The sequence below is a fragment of the Rattus norvegicus genome, chromosome 2 (assembly GCF_021556685.1).
Source record: "Rattus norvegicus strain SHRSP/BbbUtx chromosome 2, alternate assembly SHRSP_T2T, whole genome shotgun sequence".
Classification (NCBI taxonomy): Eukaryota; Metazoa; Chordata; class Mammalia; order Rodentia; family Muridae; genus Rattus; species Rattus norvegicus.
In genome coordinates, this window is record NC_141535.1 from 177,429,284 (window position 1) to 177,451,848 (window position 22,565).

Genomic DNA, 22,565 nt, shown 5'->3' on the forward strand with positions numbered 1-22,565 from the left:
CGCTCTACCACTGAGCTAAATCCCCAACCCCTTCACTGTTTTCTTGAAGTGCATAACTCACCAGACACTAGCTTAAGGCAAAACAAACCTTTTGAGCTGTTTGTTTCTTTAAGTTATATAGGGGGAGCCACCAGTGCGTGCATAGTCCACGGTTGTTACATAACTTGGTTGTGGATGTGTCCCTGCCCTCCAGTCTTGAGGTATGATTGAGGGTTTGGCTCAAATTTGTTAACTCGTTACACCTGCTTCATCTCATGACAAGTTGTGAGATCTTTGATTTTTTTTTCTCTTTCAGTCATGACAAGTTGTGAGATCGTGTTTGTATTTTGTTTGTTTGTTTATTTGAGACAGGGTCTTACTATACATTCCTGGCTCGTTTATTCACTTGTTTTGCTTGTTTGTTTGCTTTGGGAGCAGGATCTCACTGTGTATTTATGACTTGTTCATTAGTTTTGTTTTGTTTTTGAGGCAATTGTGTTCCTAATTTGTTTGTTTGTTGGTTGGTGGGTTGAGGCAGGGTCTCACTGAAGTTGTGAGATCATTATAATTTCATTTTCCTTCCTCTTTTCTTCTTTTAGTGTAAAGGGAGCAGAGGGGAGATGGCTCACATATTACTGACCACCTGTGGAGGCCAGAGGACAACTTTCTGAAGTCACTTTTCTCTTTTAACCTTGTGGGTCCTGGGGACCATGAAATTAGGTGGTTTAACCCACTGAACTATCCTGACACCTATCTTTTTCTATTTGTTTATTTCATTCTTTTGAGACAAGATTTAACTCTTGTTACCAAGGCTGGCTTCATTTTGGAAATTCTCCTGCTTCAGCCTCCCAAGTGCTGGAATGTGAGGAGTGAGTTAGAACACCTGTTTGAAAAAATTGTTTTCATCAACATTGTTCTGTCTTGTGATGTACAACAGCTCTAGGGCTCATAGAGCAGATAGTATTTTGCCGGTTTTAATGATAAGGAGTCAGATGCTCATGACGAAAAAATAGTAATTTCAAAATTCAGGGTTTGTTTTGCCTTAAGGTAGTGTCTGGTGAGTTATGCACTTCAAGAAAAACAGTGAAAATGTGTTAGCATAAGTATGAGTCCTGTGTACTTTCCTCCCGGTGCAGAAGGATGTGAGGTACAACTAGGATTCCAACCTGTGCTTGTTTTCCTTATTATTTTTTTTAAAGATTTATTTATTTTTATGTATATGAGTACACTTCAGACACACCAGAAGAGGGCATCAGATCTCATTACAGATGGCTGTGAGCCACCATGTGGTTGCTGGGATTTGAACTCAGGACCTCTGGAAGAGCAGTCAGTGCTCTTAACCGCTGAGCCACCTCTCCAGCCCCCGCTTGTTTTCCTTATTAATACTAAGCCACTGGTACAAACTGGAAAGGAGCTAGCATGCAGTGACAGCTGAGTGACTATTATGTTCTCACACTGGTCTCATAGCAATCCAGATAGGACAAGTTAGCTTTTGTTTGTTTGTTTGTTTGTTTGTTCCAGCTGGAGCAAGTTCCAGGACAGCCAGGGCTATGCAGAAAAACCCTGTTAGGGGGTGCGAGTGGGGAGAAGAAGAGAAAGAAAAGAAAGTAAGAAAGAAAAAAAAGAAAGGTGGCTAACTGCGCGTCAAGAGGCTTCCCAACAGGCGGCTACATGCAGAGATGATTCATGGGAAATAGAATCAGGCTTTCCCACTAGGACTGGAAGGAACTTCTGTCTTTATCTCACTCACTTAACATCCTCTTTTCCCTGAAGGATTAAGTTTTGCAGAGGAAAAACTAACATGTCAGATGAAGGTCAAGTTCAAAAGATCTGTTGTTTAACTTGAAGTCTAGAGTCAATGATGATGGCTGTAGTTCATGGTTCAAAATCACTGAGAGGATATTCTTCCGTTGGAGAACTCGTACTATCAAGAATTCTGCCCAACTTTCTTTCTTTCTTTTTTTTTTTTTAAAAGATTTATTTATTTATTTATTTTTATTAACTTGAGTATTTCTTATATACATTTCGAGTGTTATTCCCTTTCCCGGTTTCCGGGCAAACATCCCCCTCCCTCCTCCCCTTCCTGATGGGTGTTCCCCTCCCCATCCTCCCCCCATTGCCGCCCTCCCCCCAACAATCTAGTTCACTGGGGGTTCAGATTTAGCAGGACCCAGGGCTTCCCCTTCCACTGGTGCTCTTTTTTTTTTTCTTTTCTTTTTTTTCGGAGCTGGGGACCGAACCCAGGGCCTTGCGCTTGCTAGGCAAGCGCTCTACCACTGAGCTAAATCCCCAACCCCCCACTGGTGCTCTTACTAGGATATTCATTGCTACCTATGAGGTCAGAGTCCAGGGTCAGTCCATGTATAGTCTTTAGGTAGTGGCTTAGTCCCTGGATCTGCCCAACTTTCTAATTAACCTATATTTGATCAATTAAAACCAATTGCTCATGGGGCTGGGGATTTAGCTCAGTGGTAGAGCGCTTACCTAGGAAGCGCAAGGCCCTGGGTTCGGTCCCTAGCTCCGAAAAAAAGAACCAAAAAAAAAAAAAAAAAAAAAAAAAACCAAACCAATTGCTCAGAATGTGCTTTAACTTTTCTCTTATAAAGTAATGTGTAAGGTAATAGATATGCATATGTCGGTTAGCTTAGACTAGCCATTTTGTAATGTGTAGGCACACACATACCATATATTTCAAAGTGTCTCGTTAGATACCACAAAAACGATTTTTATTTAACTTTTAAAATAAAATTTGGAGGGGCTGGAGAGATGGCTCAGGGGTTAAGAGCACTGACTGCTCTTCCAGAGGTCCTGAATTCAATTACCAGCAACCACATGGTGGCTCACAACCATCTGTAATGGGATCCAATGCCCTCTTCTGAAGATAGCAACATTGTACTCAGATAAATAAAAATAAATAAATCTTAAAAATTTAAAAATAAAATAAAATTTGGAGTTGGAGAGATGACTCAGTGGTAAAGAGAAACTGGTTGCTTTTCCAGAGGATCCTGGTTCAATTCCCAGAACCCAACTGGCAGCTCACGGCTGTCTATAAATCCAGTTTTAGGGGATCTGATGATTTCTTCTGCACTCTGCAGACATTGCATGCACATGCTGCAGTGACAGATTTGTAGGCAAAACATCCATACACAAAGTAAAATTAATTAAATTAATTTTAATATTTTTGTTTAGATATTTACATCTGTATGAGAATACGTGCACATGAGTGTAGGTGCCTGCAGAGGCCGAGTGTGTTAAATCCCCTGAAGCAGGAGTTACAGACTGATCTGATCGCTGAGAATCAAACTTCCACTCTCTGGAAGAACAGCAAATGCTCTTAAGCATTCAGCTGGTCTCTTTCCAGTCCCCTATTCGACTTTTAAAAGATTTATTTTATTTTAAATTGTGTATTTTTATGTGTGGGTATGTACACAGGCAGGAGGAAGCCAGATTTATTTGGTCCCCACAGAACTAAAATTATAGGTTATGAACTGCCTGACATGCGTGCTGGTCTGGGCAAAGTGCTACAAAGAGCACTGTTTGCTCCTAATTGTTGAGCCAAAGCTGGCATTGAGCTCATAAAGATCCTTGAATTGTTAATCAACTGCAAATGTTCATTTATTTTTATTTTTGTGTGTGTTTGGTGGTACCGGACACATGTTTGGAAGCCAGAGAATAACTTATAGGAGTCGGATCTCTCTCTCTCTACCTTATGCGTTGGGAGTGGGGAGCATCCAATTGGATTTAAAAACTCAAGCTTGGGCTGGAGAGATGGCTGAGCAGTTAAGAGCACCGACTGCTCTTCCAGAGGTCCTGAGTTCAAATCCCAGCAACCACATGGTGGCTCACAACCATCTGTAACGGGATCTGATGCTCTCTTCTGGTGTGTCTGAAGACAGCTACAGTGTGCTCATATACATAAAATAAATAAATAAATCTTTTTTTTTTTTTCTTGGTTCTTTTTTTTTCGGAGCCGGGGACCGAACCCAGGGCCTTGCGCTTCCTAGGTAAGCGCTCTACCACTGAGCTAAATCCCCAGCCCCATTTTTTTTTTTTTTTTTTGGTTCTTTTTTTTTCGGAGCTGGGGACCGAACCCAGGGCCTTGAGCTTCCTAGGTAAGCGCTCTACCACTGAGCTAAATCCCCAGCCCCTAAATAAATAAATCTTAAAAAAAAACCAAAAAAAAAAAAAAAACCCAAACACTCAAGCTTATTGGCAAGCACCTTTAACAGCTGAACCATCTCTTCACAAGCCCAGGAGGAGATTCTTAGAACACTGGGTTGAGAGATCAGGAGAATCCAGGCTGAGCAGACAGCAGGGGGATGTTGTGGCAGGATTGCCCTGAGTCCAGGACAGTTTTGGCTACACAGTGACCATAGGCCACTGTGAACTTTTACGTGTGAGATCTAAGACAAAAAAGAAATAAATAGGCAGTGCCCTGGCCACAGCTGCTGCTGAATGCCAGATCTGCCAACAACAGAGACCAACGCTGAGCCCCAGATATGGCACTATCCCTTGAGGTGACCAACCAGCAACCCGGTGGCAGGTTGACTACATTGGACACTTCCTCCATGAAAAGGAGAACGTTTAAGGGGTTGGGGATTTAGCTCAGCAGTAGTGCGCTTGCTTAGCAAGCGCAAGGTCCTGGGTTCCGTCCTCGGCTCCGAAAAAAAAAAAATGCAAAAGAAAAAAAAAGATCTAAAAAAAAAAAAAAGGACAACGTTTTATTCTTACTGGAGTAGATAATAGATTTGCCTTTCCTGATTCTGCCAGAGCCACCTTCCGTGGCTCAGGGCAATCCTGCCTCAGCCTCCCAAGTGCTGAAATTACTGGCACATGTTTAGAAATCAAATAAGACACAGCAGTCTAGGGAGAATTGTTTTATTTAATTATAAATTAATTTATAGAAAAGATCGCTTTTGGGGCTGGGGATTTAGCTCAGTGGTAGAGCGCTTACCTAGGAAGCGCAAGGCCCTGGGTTCGGTCCCCAGCTCCGAAAAAAAGAACCAAAAAAAAAAAAAATCGCTTTTACGTCATGCATTCATTCTTTTCTAACTCTGCTTCCCCCCTCGGCCCCTCTCCTGAAACAGGGTTTCTCTGTGGAGCTTTGGCTGTTCTGTAACTCTGTAGACTAGGCTGGCCTTGAGATCCACCTACCTCTGCTTCTAAGAGTGCAAGGAGTAAAGGTGTGAGTCATTACAGCCCATCTCATTCTTTTGTGGGAGCTGGCTAGACAAGCCAGGCAAGGAAATTTGTCCCAAAAAGGGAATGATTACCCTTTGGCCCAGTTAGGCACTAAAAGAGCCTGAGCTGTAAGAATTGGCGGCCAAGGCCGGACAGATATCCCGAGAGATGTGGGAAGAAATACTTGGGAGTAAGGATAGGGAAACGGCCTTGCTCGCCGAGTTCCTAGCTCCCACTTCTATCAAAGTCTTTCTGACTGGCCTGCCCCGGCAGACAGCTTGTCCATGGTAGCGCGGGGGGCCCACCGCCCTCGGGTCTTCCCGCTAGTCCCCTCCCGGTTTTGGCTTCGTCTCAGCTCGCCGCCAGCCCAGCCTTCTCCTGTTTTCGGATTCTAATTGCTCCTAACGCGCGTCACTCTAGGTTAGGCTCCTCCCACTGAGCGCAGTCATTGGCAGTCGCGTGCGGGTACGCGGAGGCGGCGGGGGGAGGGGAGAGGGGTGGGGAGGGGGTGGGAATTCCCGACGCGAGGCCGGAACCGAGCCACAGCGATGGAGTGAGACCCTCCGGAGGTGAGTGAGGCCTCGCTGGGCATAGAGTCGAAGGCAGCTTCTGAGGCCTCCCAGGCTTGGAGCTGGGGTCTCCGTTTTAACATTTCTCTGCTTCCTGCGACGCTGGCGGCCTCCGACCTCGTCTCCCAGACTTCCAGACGCCGCCCTCAGTGCGGTCTTAGTTCGTCCCAAGTCTCTTTGGCTATATGCCGAGACTACCTGTTATTTCCGGGAAATGGCCCTGGGGAGTGGGTAGTTAAGAGAGTCATCCAGCACCGAAGTTCGCCCCGTTTCAGATCATTGGTGAAGCCATCCCAGACTTCTCTTCCCCTCTAACCTCCCTTTGCAACATACACTTGGTGGACTGGGAGAAGAGTGGTTTGCCTTTCTTAGGGAACCCCAGCCCCAGCTCCAGGTCCTATCTGGAGTCTGTCCCTAATTTTCTGCGTGCCCCAGGTGAAAGAGTAATGTGATATTTATATTGGCCTTGTCGTGCCTCAGTTTCCTCCTTGATGGCTTGCTGAACTTAGGGAGAGATAAATTGGAAGGAGGAAATGCAATCCTGGTGTTGGAGCGGATGAGTCACTTCAGCTGGGAAAGGCCAGAAAGTGGCTGGGCTGAGGGAAGTACATTCTGCTGACCAGCCTTCCCTTTTCCTTGACCCCTTCTTTCCTGTGTGACCATTCCCACCCATGCTAGTCTTCTCTATATAGGTCGAAGAGTCACTGAGTTATCCCAACCACCATGGGGCCCTGGGGGGAGCCCGAGCTCCTGGTGTGGCGCCCAGAAGCGATCGCATCGGAGCCCTCGGTGCCAGTGGGGCTGGAGGTGAAGCTGGGGGCCCTGGTGCTGCTGTTGCTGCTGACACTCATCTGCAGCCTGGTACCTGTCTGTGTGCTTCGAAGGTCAGGCGCTAACCATGAAGCCTCTGGTGAGTCTCTTCTGCCCTGGAGGCTGGGAGAGGAGACTGAGGGGGAGGGGAAGGCAGGAGTGGCCACTGCTTCTGTTGGGGTAGAGGGACTTTGAAGGGTTTCATTTGGTTGTAACCCCTTTTGTACTTGACTCTTGCTTAGCTTCAGGCCAGAAAGCTTTAAGCCTAGTGAGCTGCTTCGCAGGAGGAGTCTTCCTGGCTACCTGTCTTCTGGACTTGCTGCCTGACTACCTGGCTGCCATAGATGAGGCCTTGGAGGCTCTTCATGTGACGGTAAGGGTGAGCACTGACCTCAACATGTGACCAAGAGTAGATTGTGGAATGGCTAATAGAAAACAGCTATAACCTGGGCGGTGGTGGCACACCACCTGTGAGTTGGAAGCCAGAAAGCTCTAGAAACCCTGTCTCGAAAAATCAAAAGGGGGATTTAGCTCAGTGGTAGAGCACTTGCCTAGCAAGCGCAAGGCCCTGGGTTCAGTCCCCAGCTCCGAAAAAAAGAAAAAAAAAAATCAAAAGGAAAAAAGAAAAATGTGGTTACATAGATCTCTTCAGGGTTCACCTCATGGCTGTGGAAGGCCTTAGGGTGTGAGCCTGTGAGGTATGGGTTTCAGCCACAGGATATTCTTTCTGTGCTGTGCGACCTCTCTGCACTCCTGGAGAGAGTGCGAGGAGCCTTATCAGGTGTGTGAACTCCTCTGGGGTTGCAGTTCCCAGGAAGTTAACAATGTTCCAAGAATCACATTTCATACATTTAGTTTGCTCCTCCTTCCTTCTCTCTCTCCTTCCCTCCACCTCATTCTGTTCTTTTGTCCCCCCCTTTTTTTTTTCAGACAGGTTCTCAACTGTGTAGGCCTGGCATTTGTTTTGTAGACTAGCCTCAAATTTGCAGTGATCTTCTTGCCTCTGCCTCCCAGATGCTGAATTACAAGTTTGTGCTACCTCACCAGCATTCCCTTTTTTCCTAACTTTTTTTTTTTAAGATTTATTTATTTATTTCATGTATGTGAGTACACTGTATATAGCTAGCTGTCTTCAGACACACCAGAAGAGGCATCAGATCCCATTACAGGTGGTTGTGAGCCACCATGTGGGTGCTGGGAATTAAACTCAGGACCTCTGAAGAGCAAGTCAGTGCTCTTAACCACTGAGCAATCTCTCCAGCCCCTAACTTTTTTTATTTGCACATATTATACATAGTAATGGACTTTATTATTACATTTTCTTTCTTTTTTTAAAAGATTTATTTATCTTCAGACACACCAGAAGACGGCATTAGACCTCATTATAGATGGTTGTGAGCCACCATGTGGTTGCTGGAATTTGAACTCAGGACCTCTGGAAGAGCAGTCAATGCTCTTAGCCACTGAGCCATCTCTCCAGCCCTATTATTACATTTTCATACACACATAAATTATCTTAACTATATTCACTCTTATTATGACTTCTTGTTCCCCTCCCACCAATCATCCTCTTCTGAGCTCTTTTGAGTGAGTGAGTGAGTGAGTGTGTGTGTGTGTATATGTGTGCACACATGTAAGAGAGAGAGACTCCATGAGTTTAGCTAGGGTCACTTACATGAACATGGATGAGGCCCTTTTTCCAGTAGAGTCTAGCTATGTAATGTAGACTTCTCTCAAGCTCTTGGTTCTCCCTCTTCAATTTCATGGGTTACAGGTGTTCAGCAGTGTTCTGGAGACAGATGGCTGCAGATCTGGGAGGGTAGGAAGCAATTCCCAGGGGCTAGATGTTCTCAAAGTGGGCTATGGGGTCCAAGGCAAGGGAGTCTGTTATAAAGCTGGAAGTGGTGCAGTCTCAGACTTGCGAGGCTGAGGCAGGATGATCATGAGTTGCTGAGGCCAGCTTGGACTATGTAGTATTTTTCTTGGCCAGTCTGGGCTTCACAGTGAGACTGTCTCAACCCCCTGCCTGCCTCCTGGACAGAAACACTGCAAAAAGCTCAGTATAGGAAAATCTGAGACAGTTGCTCAGCAAAGTCATCTTTTTTTCTCCCGTGACTGAGGAAGTAGTGATGGGTACTGACCTCTGTGTACCTGTGACTGAGCGGCCTATGTCTCCATATGACTGTGAATGTCCCTGGGACATGTAGCTTTGTATGTGAACATTTGGGAAGGCGGGCCCAGAGGTGATCTTTGTATGCTTACATGTAACACTGTGCACAGGCACATCCATGACTCAGCCGGGGGAAGTTCTGACCCTGAGGAAGCACTGACTGGGTAATGTGGGGAGCCGTTCTTGGGGGTCACAGCTTAGTGTTGGTAGTGGTGACATTGTGTTCTCAACTGACATCTGATTGGTAGAAGCCAGAGATGCTGCTTACTTACAATACGTGTGACAGCGATGACAGAGGTATTTATCCTAAAATGTTATTAGTGCCAACGTTGGTCTACGTTGTAACACTTTGTGATACCATATCTATTCCATTAGGTGTTGTTCTGTGGTTGTGCCACCACCAGACTTCAGGGATCCTGTCCGTGTGGGACTTCAAATGTATAGAACCGGGCCTCTGCCAGCCTTTGCATCTGGTGTCTTCCCCTTGTCTTATTGCCTGAACTCTTGTTGCCACCTCTGTTCACAGCTTCAGTTCCCCTTGCAAGAGTTCATCCTGGCCATGGGTTTCTTCCTGGTGTTGGTGATGGAGCAGATCACACTGGCTTATAAGGAGCAGTCCAGTCCACCACATCCGGAAGAGACGAGAGCTCTACTGGGAACAGTGAATGGTGGGCCTCAACATTGGCATGATGGACCAGGGATCCCCCAGGCCAGCGGAACCCCAGCAGCTCCCTCAGCCCTGCGTGCCTGTGTACTGGTCTTCTCCTTAGCCTTGCACTCTGTATTTGAGGGCCTGGCTGTAGGGTTGCAGAGAGACCGGGCTCGAGCAATGGAGCTGTGCCTAGCTTTGCTGCTCCACAAGGGTATCCTGGCAGTCAGTCTGTCCCTGCGGCTTCTACAGAGCCACCTACGAGCGCAGGTGGTGGCTGGCTGTGGGATCCTCTTCTCCTGTATGACACCTCTGGGCATTGGGCTGGGTGCAGCTCTGGCAGAGTCAGCTGGGCCTCTCCACCAGCTGGCCCAGTCTGTTCTGGAGGGCATGGCAGCTGGCACCTTCCTCTATATCACCTTCCTGGAAATCCTACCCCAGGAGTTGGCCACGTCTGAGCAGAGGATCCTCAAGGTCATTCTGCTCCTAGCAGGCTTTGCCCTGCTCACCGGCCTGCTCTTTGTCCAAGTCTAAGGTGCTTCGAGAGAAAAGGCAGGGGAGGTTGACTATCAGGTGCCCCTGTCCTCCCTGCCCTTCTCAATTTGTGGGAAATTGAAAGGAATGGAGAAAGGAAGTAGTGAGGACCAAAGAGTTCTCTTGAGAGGTAGGGATGGGACATTTGGACTACGAATAATGAGATGGAAGTGAGCAGAGAAGAGGCAAGCCCCAGACCCAAAGAATTAAGTGATAGCCAAGTTACTACGGACATGATCAGTGGGCATTAAAATGAGGCAGACCGCTACAATCAGAGGTCAGGCTCTACATCTAAGAGACAAGCTGACAGAAGAACTGAGTTAGGTATCCAGCTGCTTTGGGATAAAGATGCAGAGGCTATAAGTCAAAGCCAGTATCCTATTGGTTCTAGCCCATTTCACCACTCTGCTGATTGAAGTGGTTCCTCCTACTGTCTTGTCTCCTAATCTTCTATTTCTCTCTTGTCTTCCACCAAGGGACTAGTGCCAAATGGTCTCTTTGCCATTTTTCGTAATTTATCTGGCCCTTCTTGTCCTTGGGTTTCTCTGTGTAGCCTTGGCTGTCCTGGAACTCACTCTGTAGACCAGCCTGGGCTTCAGTTTACAGAGATCCATCTGCCTCTGCCTCCCTAATGCTGGGATTAAAGGGGTGCTGGGCCACCACTGCCTAGCTCACTAGTCTGTTTTTTTTTTTTTTTTTTTTTTTTTTTTTTTTTCTTTTTCTGGAGCTGGGGACCGAACCCAGGGCCTTGCGCATGCTAGGCAAGCGCTCTACCACTGAGCTAAATCCCCAACCCCACTAGTCTGTTTTTAAAGTGCCAAATACCCGTCCACCCACTCACCCTTTGGGTTTTTGTTTGCTTTCTACCCCCCCCCCCCCCCCCCCCCCCCGCCAGGGTTTCTCTGTATAGCTCTGGTTGTCCTGGCCTCAAACTCAGAGCTCTGACTGCCTCTGCCTCCTGAGCACTGGGATTAAAGGTGTGCAGCACCATGGGTTGCTCACCTGCCCCTTTTCTGAAAGCACAGTGATGAGGTGATGGGTCAGTGGAGGAGACCTATTTGCTCTTTATTTAGGCCCCACAATTTGGGGTGGGGCAGAAATGTTTGCTGAACTGGTCTGGAATGAGAAAAGTAGGTACTGATACCAGCCACTACAGAAAGTGGACATGGTGGGCCAAACCTAGATAATAACAATAACCTGCCAAAACTTTATATCTGAGGAGCCCGGGGTGGGGAGACAGATTCCCCCCACCCCCAGGATTATTTTTGGGGAGGGAGGGCTGTGCATAGGGCTGTACTCTGTAGAATCTATTTTACTAACTGACCTGTTTTGGGACATATTACCCAAATAAAGATGTTTCTATACACTTCTTTGGTATCTGATGGAGTGTGTGTGTGTGTGTGTGTGTGTGTGTGTGCGCGCGCGTGTGTGTGTCTGTATGTGTCTGCCTGCCTGTCTTGTCTCTGTGTGTATGTGTGTGTGTGTATGTGTGTGTGTGTGTGTATGTGTGTGCGCGCGCGGCAGTCGGAGTGGTTATGAATCTCAAATGCATACAGTTGAAGATCCTTGTGTTCAATCGCCTCACTTCTCACCTTTCCTGAGGATGACCAAATTTCTCTTTTGTCTCTTCCCTTTCTGTCTTCACCCCTTCCCTCCTCCTCGTTTTGTCTTCTTTGGCGAATCCCTCTCCCCTTCCCGTTCGTAGGCTCGGGACTGTTATAGAACTACCTTTCCCAGCTTGCTGCGCGCCAGGAGTAGGTGAGGGGTGGTGTGAGTGCCGGCCTCCCGGGGGGGGGTGTCACGGGATTGCTGGGAAGTAGAGTCCGCTTCCTGCCTTCGCTGCGTGGCTGACGGCGTAGAGGAAGTCCGTAAACAAACTACAAGTCCCAGCAGGCGGTGCGTCCGAGTCAGGACTAGGCTGGGGCCGAGCCGCCGGGCTCGCGGAGGCGGCGGCGGCGGCGGCGGCTACTAAGGCTGAAGGAGCCGGGCCGGGCCCGCGGCGGAGGCCGTGGCTGGATCTGGAAAGGTGGCGGGGAGGGACGCGGGGATAAGATGGCGACGTCAGGGGCGAACGGGCCGGGTTCCGCCACAGCCTCGGCGTCCAATCCACGCAAGTTTAGTGAAAAGATCGCGCTGCAGAAGCAGCGTCAGGCCGAGGAGACGGCGGCCTTTGAGGAGGTGATGATGGACATCGGCTCCACTCGGGTAAGGGGTCATGCTTGGGAGCTTGATCACTGAGGAGCGGTCGCGGAGAGGCGGGGCGGGGGCGGGAGCCTCAGGGCTGGAGGCGGAACACTGCTGGGACAGCGGGCGCGCCTTCTGGGTGGCTTAGGGTGAGGGCCCAGGGTCAGTTAGATGAGTTTTGCCGGGTGAACACACCGGAGATGTTGGGGGAATAGGAAAGACTGGGTTTGAGTTATTTACATATGAAGCAGTGGTCTCGAGAGGAGATGGGCTGCCGAAGTCCGTCATCCGGGGAATGGCCCTTGTCTATATCCCAGTCCGAGTCCTTTCAAGTACTCCACTGAAGCATCCTCAGTCTTGGATTATGTGTTGGGAGCATAGTTTGCTTGTCCCTAATCTGACCGTTTCTGAGTTTGTGATCACCAAACTAGTGCCTGTGCTCTTATAGGACACTAGGTTCCCAGGTGAAAGGGCCCCTTGAGTGGTTTGATCGGACTGTGCTGGGTATATTGGGACAGGAAGTCCCCTCCTGTGTCCCGTCCCTTTGCTTCCTTTTTCAAATATTTCGTGTGGTTTCCTGACTTGAGTCAAGGTGAAGACCATTGCTCACAGTATGGTTCTTGGTGTATGGCTCTGGGCGCCTGGGAGGAAAGATAGAACTTTGAATCAATCGCTGAATTGTGTTAGATCACCTATCCTTTGACTGAGGATGTGCTGAACTTTCTAGGGAGGTGGTGCTACCAGTGGGTCAGTGTCTGGAATGCTTTCTAGAGTGCTCTATGTGTGGGAAATGTTCATTCCAAGAAGTTCCACAAACAATTTTCAAGCTTCTGACAAGTTGTTTTGGAAGCACACCCCCGACCCGTGCCTTGATTTCTTGCTTCCCAGGGCAGGTTGTGAGGGAATTGGGGTGAACACTCAAAAGAGTTTGCAGGTAAGTAGCCCCAATACAGAGACACAATTATTTTTCAAATAGCAGGTGAAGGATATTGGAGTATCTTTCATGATAAAGAGCTGGAAGGAATCTAATTGGAGATGATGGAGCATAAATACCATATTTCAAAGCTCTTTGGTTCTATATATGGCTGACTGATTGTATTTATGTGTGTGTCTCCCTCTACTCTTTGAGTCCTATGTGTGTTTCCCCTTTGATTTTTCTAGAGTCCACATGCTCTAGTTTGTGAGAGTTCAAGATAGACAAATGGAGAGGCAAATCTGCTCTGTGTGTGTGTGTTTGTTTGTGTGTGTGTGCATGTGTGCGCACATGTGTGTTTGTATAACCTACTCTTAACCACCATGAGGATTATGAACTATTGACTGCTCCCTTAAAGAGCTTTTGATTATGGTGGGGGTAGAGTCAGGAAGATGGGAGAGAGTTTTATCTCCACTGGATAGCTTGAGGCTCTGAACTCTGGAACAGGGCTACTAGTGTGTGCAAGTGAGGAACGAAAGATTGGGGCTTCTGTCTTTTTTTTTTTTTTTTTTCCTTTCTTTTTTTCGGAGCTGGGGACCGAACCCAGGGCCTTGCGGTTGCTAGGCAAGTGCTCTACCACTGAGCCAAATCCCCAGCCCCTTGGGGCTTCTATCTTTGTGGTGCTTCGGTAGCACTTTTCTACCTACTTTTCTTTTGTTGATTAACTTCTCTGCTGCATGGCAAAATACCTCAAACATCCATGGCCAGAACCTAGAGAGATACAGGATCTTGGGTTTGGAGTGAAAGGCTTACTTTTCTGCCTGACTGACTGGCAGGGTCTGCTAGAGGCAGAGATAGCCGTGGTGGGAGATACTAGTGAGGACTTGGAGGGTCTATCCATTAAAGATTTATTTATTTATTATGTAAGTACACTGTAGCTGTCTTCAGACACACCAGAAGAGGGCATCAGATCTCATTGCAGATGGTTGTGAGCCACCATGTGGTTGCTGGGATTTGAACTCAGGACCTCCGGAAGAGCAGTCAGTGCTCTTAACCGCTGAGCCATCTCTCCAGCCCGGGTCTATCCATTAAGCACAGAGATCAGCATTACCCACTGGCATCACTGAGCTGACCTGGAGTGGAGACAGTTCTGATCAGTTCTGTGCTACAGTCTGATTCAGAGCTCAGAGTTTTCCCTTCCTTGATTACTCTCCTCCTTTCCATGCCCTTATCCCAGCTTATTCATTTGGCTGTGGGCAGAGTCTGAGCCTTGGGAGTAGCTACTTATCTCTCATACGGAGGTACGTGTGATATAGAGAGACTAAAACTACGGCCCCACTGAGGGTTATTTTGTCTCACTTCCTTAGCAGACATCTCTACGAACTGGCGGGAGATGGCTTTGCCCAAATTGGAATAGCTACTGTGCCCTCTCCCTCCTCTACAAGTTCAGTCATCTTAACCTCCAGGAGAAGAATACTTGGTTTGCTTACCTCTCTTTTAGCAGAACCATCATCATCACTTTTTGCGTTTTTGGGATGTGCAGACTCTGTGCAGCCTTATTCTAAAGCTGGAAAAGAAGCAGATCCCAGAAACTTATGGTCTTCAGAGTGTGAGGGAAAGAAACTAGCAATAGTGAATCTTTGTCATCGACTCCAGTCTTCTCATCTTCTAATTAATATTGAACACATCTGGAAAGGAAGGCAGGAAGAGCCTAATAGGCCACCATCAGTGACTTGCCTCAGCGGGGATGCCAAGAGACAGACAGGCCTTGCCCAGAATGGTTTTTCAGGCAGTAGGAGCTCATTGGTTAGGAAGCTGCAGAAGGGCTGGGTGGGTTGTTTGTACCAGGTCTTGCTTTTCCCCATCACTGCCTTTGTACTGATATATCTTAGGAAGCAGTAGTGTATTCTGGTGGCAGAGATGGCCAAAGGGAACAGTACTTAAAACCTTTCTTGACGTACCCGTTTGTCTTTTTTATCTCAGTTACAGGCCCAAAAGCTGCGACTGGCTTATACAAGGAGCTCCCATTATGGTGGTTCTCTGCCCAATGTTAACCAGATTGGCTGTGGCCTGGCTGAGTTCCAGGTGAGTGGACACAAGCCAAGGAGTGTAGGCTCTCAGGCTACTTCCCCTGCTGATTCACCTGTCCTTTTGGCAGAGCCCCCTTCATTCACCTTTGGATTCATCTCGGAGCACTCGGCACCATGGATTGGTGGAACGGGTACAACGAGACCCTCGCAGAATGGTGTCCCCACTCCGCCGATACCCCCGCCACATATCCTTCAAGAGTGACTTAAGGGCAGAGGAATGATAGGAAGGGGCTCTTTAGAGACTCATGGAGGGAAGGAGCTTTCTCCTTTATTTGCTCAGTTCATTTTTCTCCAGTTCTTTTACGCAGCACAGACTCTTGTGATGGACAGCTGGTGTTTCCGTGGCTCTGTTCTCCTCAGTGCTGGTCCTGGCCGGCCTTACTTCTGCTCCCTCGATTGTAAAGCAGTAGGACTCCCTGTTACCTGGGAAGGAGATTCAGGCCCTTCTCTCATTCTGTTGTGAATCTTCATTCCTAGAGACTCTACCATATTCGTCCCCCTAACCCTTCTCAGGCATTTGCTTAGATTGTTCTGACTCTACTAAGCTAGGCCTGATTCTTTTCCTTCCTTCCTTCCTCCCTCCCTCCTTCCCTCCCTCCCTTCCTCCCTTCCTCCCTTCCTTATTTATTTAACCCTCTGAGCATCTCTCTATGTAGTCCTGGTTGTCCTGGAGCTTGTTATATAGACCAGGCTGGCCTATGTAGGTCAGGTAGATAACCTCCTGCCTCTGCTTCCTAAGTGCTAAGATCAAAGGGGTGTGTTTGTTTTTTTGTTTTTTGTTTGTTTGGTTTTGGTTTTGTTTGGAGATGGTTTCATTCTGCAGTCTGGGATTTTCTGAAACTTGGCAGATCAATCAGGTAGGGTTCAAACTTTTGGTGATCTCCTTGGCACACACTTGGGATCACAAGTGTAGACCACGATGCCTTTTTTTATTCCGTTTTGCTATTTGCTTATTTTTGTGGCCCTAGGACCTAACAAATTAGGTGGCCTTCACTGAAATATAACCCTGGTTTCTCTTCTTTCTTCTTTCCTTCTGTTCGTGTGTGTGTGTGTGTGTGTGTGTGTGTGTGTGTGTGTGTGTGTGTGTCAGTCACAGCATCTCACTATATTGGGATTACAGCAGTGTAACTGACTTGTATTACTACATGCTGTCTCTTATTCTCATTTGTTCTCTCTACTGTTTTCCTTAACTACAGCTATTTACATTGACAGTTCTCCCTATAGCCCTGCCTACTTATCTCCTCCCCCTGAGTCTGGCTGGCGAAGGTGAGTCGAGAGCAGGTAGAATTTCTCCCCCTTAGTCTCTGACATGTTCCAGAGTGGCTGAGGTGGGCTAGGTACTGGGCTAAGGTATCAAAAGTACCTCCTCCTGTAAAGGCCAAGCTGGGAGGGTGGGGCAGCTGGGTAGGTGGTCAGAGTCCAGACTTGGCCATGTTGACACGAGTGGCCAAGCCTCTTAATTCAGCAAGCAGAACCAATGGAATTGTAGCCAAGCTGGGGTGTGTATAAGTGGGGGGAGGGGAGAGTGGCAGGGTGGCAGGTGAAAATGGCTCCTTTTTCATAGTAGTGGATGCCAGGTGTAATGCTGTAACCCTGTCAGGTGTTTGAGCCCCTCCTTTTCCCATCTCAGCTCCAATATTTGTGTCCAGGAAACTTGCTAGGCTTCAGTGTTTCCACTCAGCTTGTGTTGCCAGAGAGGAGTTTCTGTATCCAGTTCTTAGATTGAGCAGGGGTGGGAGGCTCATGGATCAAAGGCATCAGAAGAGCCAGAAAGAGGCAGGATCCTGGGTACTAAGGCCTTTGTGTATCCACCCTGGCTGCTGTACATTTTTCCTACCCCCTTGCCTTTCTCGTCCATTGCCAGCGCCTTCTTCCTCCTGATAACATTTCTATCCTAGGATGATGCCCTGGGGCAACCTCCCAGCTGAGAAGGGGCAGTTGTTTAGACTGCCATCTGCACTTAACAGGTGACGGTCCTTGATTTCTTTAGTCCACATCTCTTCCTTGTACTTTCTGGGGCCCTATTCTATCTACTCTACCCCCCAGTTCTGGACCAGTTTGAATACCCCACTGCTGGGCAGTGTTTGGTACCTGGAAGACTATTACTGCTACTCATTTCTGCTCCTCCAACAGGACAAGCTCTGACTCTGCTCTTCACACAAGTGTGATGAACCCTAACCCCCAAGACACTTATCCAGGCCCTACACCTCCCAGTGTCCTGCCCAGCCGGCGAGGAGGTAGGTGGTCCCAGGGAGTAACTGTGGGGTTTTCTAGTAAAACAGACAAATAAGTAGGCACTGCAACCGCCCCTGTTGCACCCCATGCAGGTTTTCTGGATGGCGAGATGGATGCTAAAGGTATGTGTGTGTTCTTGACCAGTTGTAAATGAGTGCCAAATGTCTTGGGCAGAGTGGGTCAGGGAACAGTATTCCCTCTTGGCTACCTTTGCTTCTTGTCCTGCCTTACTGGATCCTTCTCCAGCTTTCCCATCACCAGTCTTTCTCTTTCAAGTCCCTGCTATTGAGGAGAACTTGGTAGATGACAAGCATTTGCTGAAACCTTGGGATGCTAAGAAGGTAGGTAAGGGCCACTGGGTGTCTTCCACTATCCCTCTGCTCTCCTCTTTCCCTGGGACAGCCCTTCCAGGGTCCCCCCCTGAGATCTGTCCTCATTTCTAACCCTCTTCCTTCTCTTCTCAGCTGTCCTCATCTTCCTCTCGACCTCGATCCTGTGAAGTCCCTGGAATCAAGTAAGTAGCACTATATAGCTGATGTGAGATGGAGGGAAGGAAAGAGATAAGAAAGACTGATTTCTGCTCTTCTCTGACCACTTTCTCTTTGCCTGTCTTTCTTCTTCTGTCTTCCCTAGCATCTTTCCATCTCCTGACCAGCCTGCTAATGTGCCTGTCCTCCCACCTGCCATGAGCACAGGGGGCTCCCTACCTGACCTCACCAACCTACACTTCCCCCCTCCACTGCCCACGCCCCTGGACCCTGAGGAGACAGTCTATCCCAGCCTGAGTGGGGGCAACAGTACCACCAATTTGACTCACACTATGACCCATTTGGGCATCAGTGGAGGTCTGGGCTTGGGCCCCAGCTATGATGTACCAGGTGAGTGGTTACCTTGTCCTGGTCATGTGACCAGGCTAGACTGTGACATGTGACATGGCTAGAAGGGTGAAGGGGACAGAAACTTGATCTGGGATCCTGTGACTGCCCACCGACTCCGCACCTCATAACCCTCATTGTAATTCTCACCAAGCAAGAATGGGTAGGTGTGACTTTTCCTAGAAAAAAAGACAGACAGTAACCCCCAAATGGGTAGTGCTGATCCAAGGTCAGGGACAGAGTAGGGAGTACCTCGTGTTGCTATAGTATGGTCACTGCTACCCATTCTGGTCGGAAAGGAGCTGAGCTCCCATCAGTAATATTGGCATCTCTGGTTTTTTGTCTGTGTCTGCAGGACTTCACTCACCTCTTAGCCACCCGTCCCTGCAGTCCTCCCTAAGCAATCCCAACCTCCAGGCTTCCCTAAGCAGTCCTCAGCCCCAGCTCCAGGGCTCCCATAGTCACCCATCACTGCCTGCCTCCTCCTTGGCCCACCATGCACTGCCCACCACCTCCCTGGGCCACCCGTCACTTAGTGCCCCAGCCCTTTCCTCCTCCTCTTCCTCTTCGTCCACTTCATCTCCTGTCCTGAGTGCCCCCCCTTACCCAGCTTCTACTCCTGGGGCCTCTCCCCGCCACCGTCGTGTGCCCCTCAGCCCCCTGAGCTTGCCTGCAGGCCCAGCCGACGCCAGAAGGTCCCAACAGCAGCTGCCCAAACAGTTTTCGCCAACAATGTCACCCACCTTGTCTTCCATCACTCAGGTATGCGTGGCCACCTTCCCCACATATATCTCCCTTCTTCTCCTTCCTGTGCCTGTCCTGTCTCATCCATCCCCTTCCAATCCTCTGTCCTATCCCAACCCATCTCTATCTATCTCCCCTCCTTGCTGAAGAGAACAAACTCTGCCTTTGACCCTTTGGTTCACATCATCGTTCTGCCTCTTGATGCTTGTCTTCCTTTACAAGTGAACGTCTCTGAGCCTCCTCAGTCTCATGCAGACAACAAGGATGGCTTTGTGAGCATTGGATACAGGAACGTACACTAAGTAGTTAGCATCTTGCCTAGCACAGGCACCAGTGTGGCTAACCCATTGGCCTTCCTTTGTTCTTATCCTTCCTTTGCCAGGTCACCTCATCCCCTATCACTTCTGTTCTGTCTCCTATTTCCCTTCTTTACTAAAACTCACAGAGCCCAAGAGTCTCAGACCACAGAGCCCCGGCCTTTCACACTGTATAAATGAAAAACCTGGTGCCTGAATTGAAAGTAGTTTCCCAACATTTGCACAAATGGTGGAGATGGTGTCTCATGTAGTTCATCTGACCTTGAACTCTCTGTGTATAGTCCACCTGGAACATCTGGTCCTTGCTGCTTCTGCCTCCTAAGCTTGGATTACAGGCATGAGCTACCATGCCAGCTTTCTTTTCCTTTTTCTTCTCAGACTTGCCTCTTTCAAATCTTCCTATTTTTCCGTCATCTTCCTCCTTTCCTCCTCTCCGCCGTCCTCTGCCCGACTCCACTGCTGTTTCCTGGATGTATGTTCTAGTTCCGTCTGTGCCCTCTCCTGTAGGAATGACTTGCCAGGGAGGGCATTTGCCCTCAGCATCTCCTCCACTTCTTCCTCTCCTTCCCTCTGGCCTGTGAAGCCCCTTCAGGGCTTCAGCAGAGCAGTGATCATCCACACTGTGGCATTAACAGTCTCTTGTGAGCTCTCACAAGTAACCGGTTACTGATCGTCAGGTACCAGGGTTTAGGAAAAATCACTTATGGAATGGATTTAAGAGTTAACCTTCTGTTAGCTTCACTGAGCACCTACCATTGGATAGACATTTTGTGTAATTTCCACCAACCCCCAGATGTGCATGGAAACACAGGATGTTGTTGGTTTTTGAGGAGAGCAGGGAGATAGCTCCCACTGTTAGCCAAGCAGAGGCAGTGTTCTTGCCTCCTGAGTGCTGAGGTTAGAGGTGTTGCCCCAGCACATCTGGCTGGAGCATTGTTATATTTGTATTGAGCACAGGTGCAGCTTACAAGGTGGGGAACCCTAAGTGTTCTTTTGGGGATCACACTAAAGAATAAATTTTCTCCCTTTTCAGGGCGTCCCCTTGGATACCAGTAAACTGCCTACTGACCAGCGATTGCCCCCATACCCATATAGCCCCCCAAGTCTAGTTATACCCAGCCATCCACCCACCCCAAAGTCTCTACAGCAGTTGCCCTCTCAGGCCTGCTTAGTACAGCCCTCAGGTGGACAGCCTCCAGGCAGGCAGCCACATTATGGGACACTGTACCCACCTGGGTCCAGTGGACATGGGCAACAGCCTTACCACCGCCCAATAAATGACTTCAGCCTGGGGAATGTGAGTATGCGAACTCATATCTCTGAAATGGGGGGAAGGGGCTGAGGGTGGGTCAGGGGCCTAAGGGGTCACTGGTACACTGAATTGGGGGATATGGTTGGGACTTCTTTTTCCCCCAGGTAACATAGCACTGCCAGCTTGGGGCTCCTGTCTTCCTGTGTTTGACCCCTCCTCCTGCCCCTCTGTTTCTGCTCAGCTTGCTCTTTGATGACTCCCGCCTTGACCCGTTCTCTTCCTGGCATGCACATGCTCTGGCCCAGCAGGTACGGTGCCCACACTTACTTCGGGCCCCGTGCTCGCTTCTGTTGCTCTGCTTGCTATCACCTCCCTCTGTCTTTGCCTCTTTTCCTGGGGTGGATGGAGCTTGCTAGGCCAAGAGGACATATCAGCAGAGCTAGGCAGGACAGACAGACACCCTGTTCTGAAGCCCACTTCCTTAAGGTCTGTCTGTGTCCCTAGCTGGAGCAATTCAACATGGAGAGCCCATCTACCAGCCTGGTGCTGGATCCCCCTGCCTTTTCTGAAGGTCCTGGATTTTTAGGGAGTGAGGGATCAGTGAGTGGCCCCCAGGACTCTCATGTCCTCAATCACCAGAACTTGACCCACTGTTCCCGCCATGGCTCAGGACCTAATATCATACTCACAGGTAAGGGAATGTGGGTGCTGGTGGAGATTGGCAGGAGGAATTGGCAGCTTCAGTGGTGCAATAGGAGACTGAGGGTTTTGGCGGTGTATGGCCTGGGATCCTTACCTACCTCTTCTACACACAGGAGACTCTTCCCCAGGTTTCTCTAAGGAGATTGCAGCAGCCCTGGCTGGAGTACCTGGCTTTGAGGTGTCAGCATCTGGGTTGGAGCTGGGACTGGGGCTGGAAGATGAGTTGCGCATGGAGCCACTGGGCCTGGAAGGACTAACCATGCTGAGTGACCCTTGTGCTCTGCTGCCTGACCCTGCTGTGGAAGACTCATTCCGTAGTGATCGGCTACAGTGAGGGGACCTTACTGCTATCCTTCTTCATGGCCCTTTCCCGTCACTGTCTTTTCATCCCTTCCCCCTGGCCAATGGAGACTACTCTCTGCCCCCAGATCCTTTTTCTAATATGAATGAAGGATCCTAAAACTGAGGAAAGGGAAGGGGCTTGGCCAGGTGGCCCCTGAATGTTGTACATCTGGTGGGCTCGGGGAGTTCAAGGGAGGGCCCAAAAGCACTTGTAACTTTGAAAATCGTCTGTCTGGAGGTCAGAGCCTGTTGGAAAGCAAGGTGTAGAGGGGAATCTTGGAGAGAGGGCTTGTCCAGAAAAGGGTGGGCATTTCCAGCCCCTCCCTATTTCTCTTCCCCTTGCAATGGAAGAGAGAGCCAGAGTGGATATTATTTTTTATTAAATATATTATATGTTAATAAAAAATCCTATTAAACCTTTTGTGTGCTTGGCTGTTTGGTACGTGGCTGGGGACCTAAGGAGGTTTGGCACCACAGGTCCTTTTGTATTGCATGCTTTATTTTGAGGCAGGATTTCTCTTACATAGTCCAGGCTACCTAGAAATCATACATGACCTGTAGCACCCCAGTTTCCTTAGTGCTAGGATTATAGGTGTGTGTTCATCCTTTCAGAACGTTTATGCTTGTGCAGGAGCACCATCCTCAAATTTAGGCCCAGACTGGACATATGCTAGAGCCAATATAGACTTCACTGAGGGCAGCAGGAAGTCACCTTATGTGCCCTCATGTTTGTCTAAGGCTCTGCTGCAGCATCAGGGGATGGGGCACCCTGACTGGCCAGACAAGTTACTCTTCTGCGGCCTGGAGTAAAGAGATGTAGCTGTTCCCAGTGTCGGTGCTTCTGAAGAGAAATAAGCAGGTCTAGCTGGCTAACTTGGTCCTTTAAGTTTGGAGGGCCTATGCAATTTCATGTCAGTCACCCATTTCACTGCTCCTTTGAGTTTGACACAATAGATCCTTGGGAGACAACCATGTTCCACGAAGGTTTGTTAGACTTCACCCAGTATGGCGAAAGGAGT

At 48.7% G+C, this 22,565-nt stretch overlaps 2 protein-coding genes across 10 annotated transcripts; both read left to right on the top strand.

The window, feature by feature from the left end:
• The first annotated feature begins 5,672 nt into the window (after nt 1-5,672).
• Slc39a1 (solute carrier family 39 member 1) lies at nt 5,673-11,258 on the top strand. Of its 2 annotated transcripts, none has more exons than XM_087627512.1 (4): nt 5,673-5,729; nt 6,408-6,639; nt 6,782-6,912; nt 9,236-11,258. In XM_087627512.1, the coding sequence occupies exons 2-4, from the start codon at nt 6,453-6,455 to the stop codon at nt 9,890-9,892; spliced, it is 975 nt and encodes a 324-aa protein (XP_087483638.1). In that variant the 5' UTR covers nt 5,673-5,729; nt 6,408-6,452; the 3' UTR covers nt 9,893-11,258.
• A 576-nt stretch (nt 11,259-11,834) lies between these two features.
• Nucleotides 11,835-21,967, top strand: Crtc2 (CREB regulated transcription coactivator 2). 8 transcript variants are annotated; one of them, XR_015663282.1, is made up of 15 exons: nt 11,835-12,097; nt 14,973-15,074; nt 15,148-15,259; nt 16,276-16,345; nt 16,978-17,046; nt 17,213-17,316; nt 17,407-17,436; nt 17,591-17,655; nt 17,779-17,828; nt 17,948-18,192; nt 18,545-18,951; nt 20,284-20,547; nt 20,744-20,810; nt 21,007-21,193; nt 21,318-21,962. XR_015663282.1 is itself a non-coding variant. In XM_087623298.1 (14 exons), exons 1-14 carry the CDS (start codon nt 11,945-11,947, stop codon nt 21,536-21,538), a joined length of 2,079 nt encoding a protein of 692 aa, XP_087479424.1. In that variant the 5' UTR covers nt 11,835-11,944; the 3' UTR covers nt 21,539-21,962. The 8 variants fall into 8 exon arrangements, 4 of the variants coding, with proteins under 4 accessions (XP_087479424.1, XP_087479430.1, XP_087479429.1 ...); XM_087623298.1 differs by lacking the exon at nt 20,744-20,810; NM_001033895.2 differs by lacking the exon at nt 20,744-20,810 and having other exon boundaries at nt 11,836-12,097; nt 15,148-15,264; nt 16,284-16,345; nt 21,318-21,967.
• The last annotated feature ends 598 nt before the right edge of the window (nt 21,968-22,565 follow it).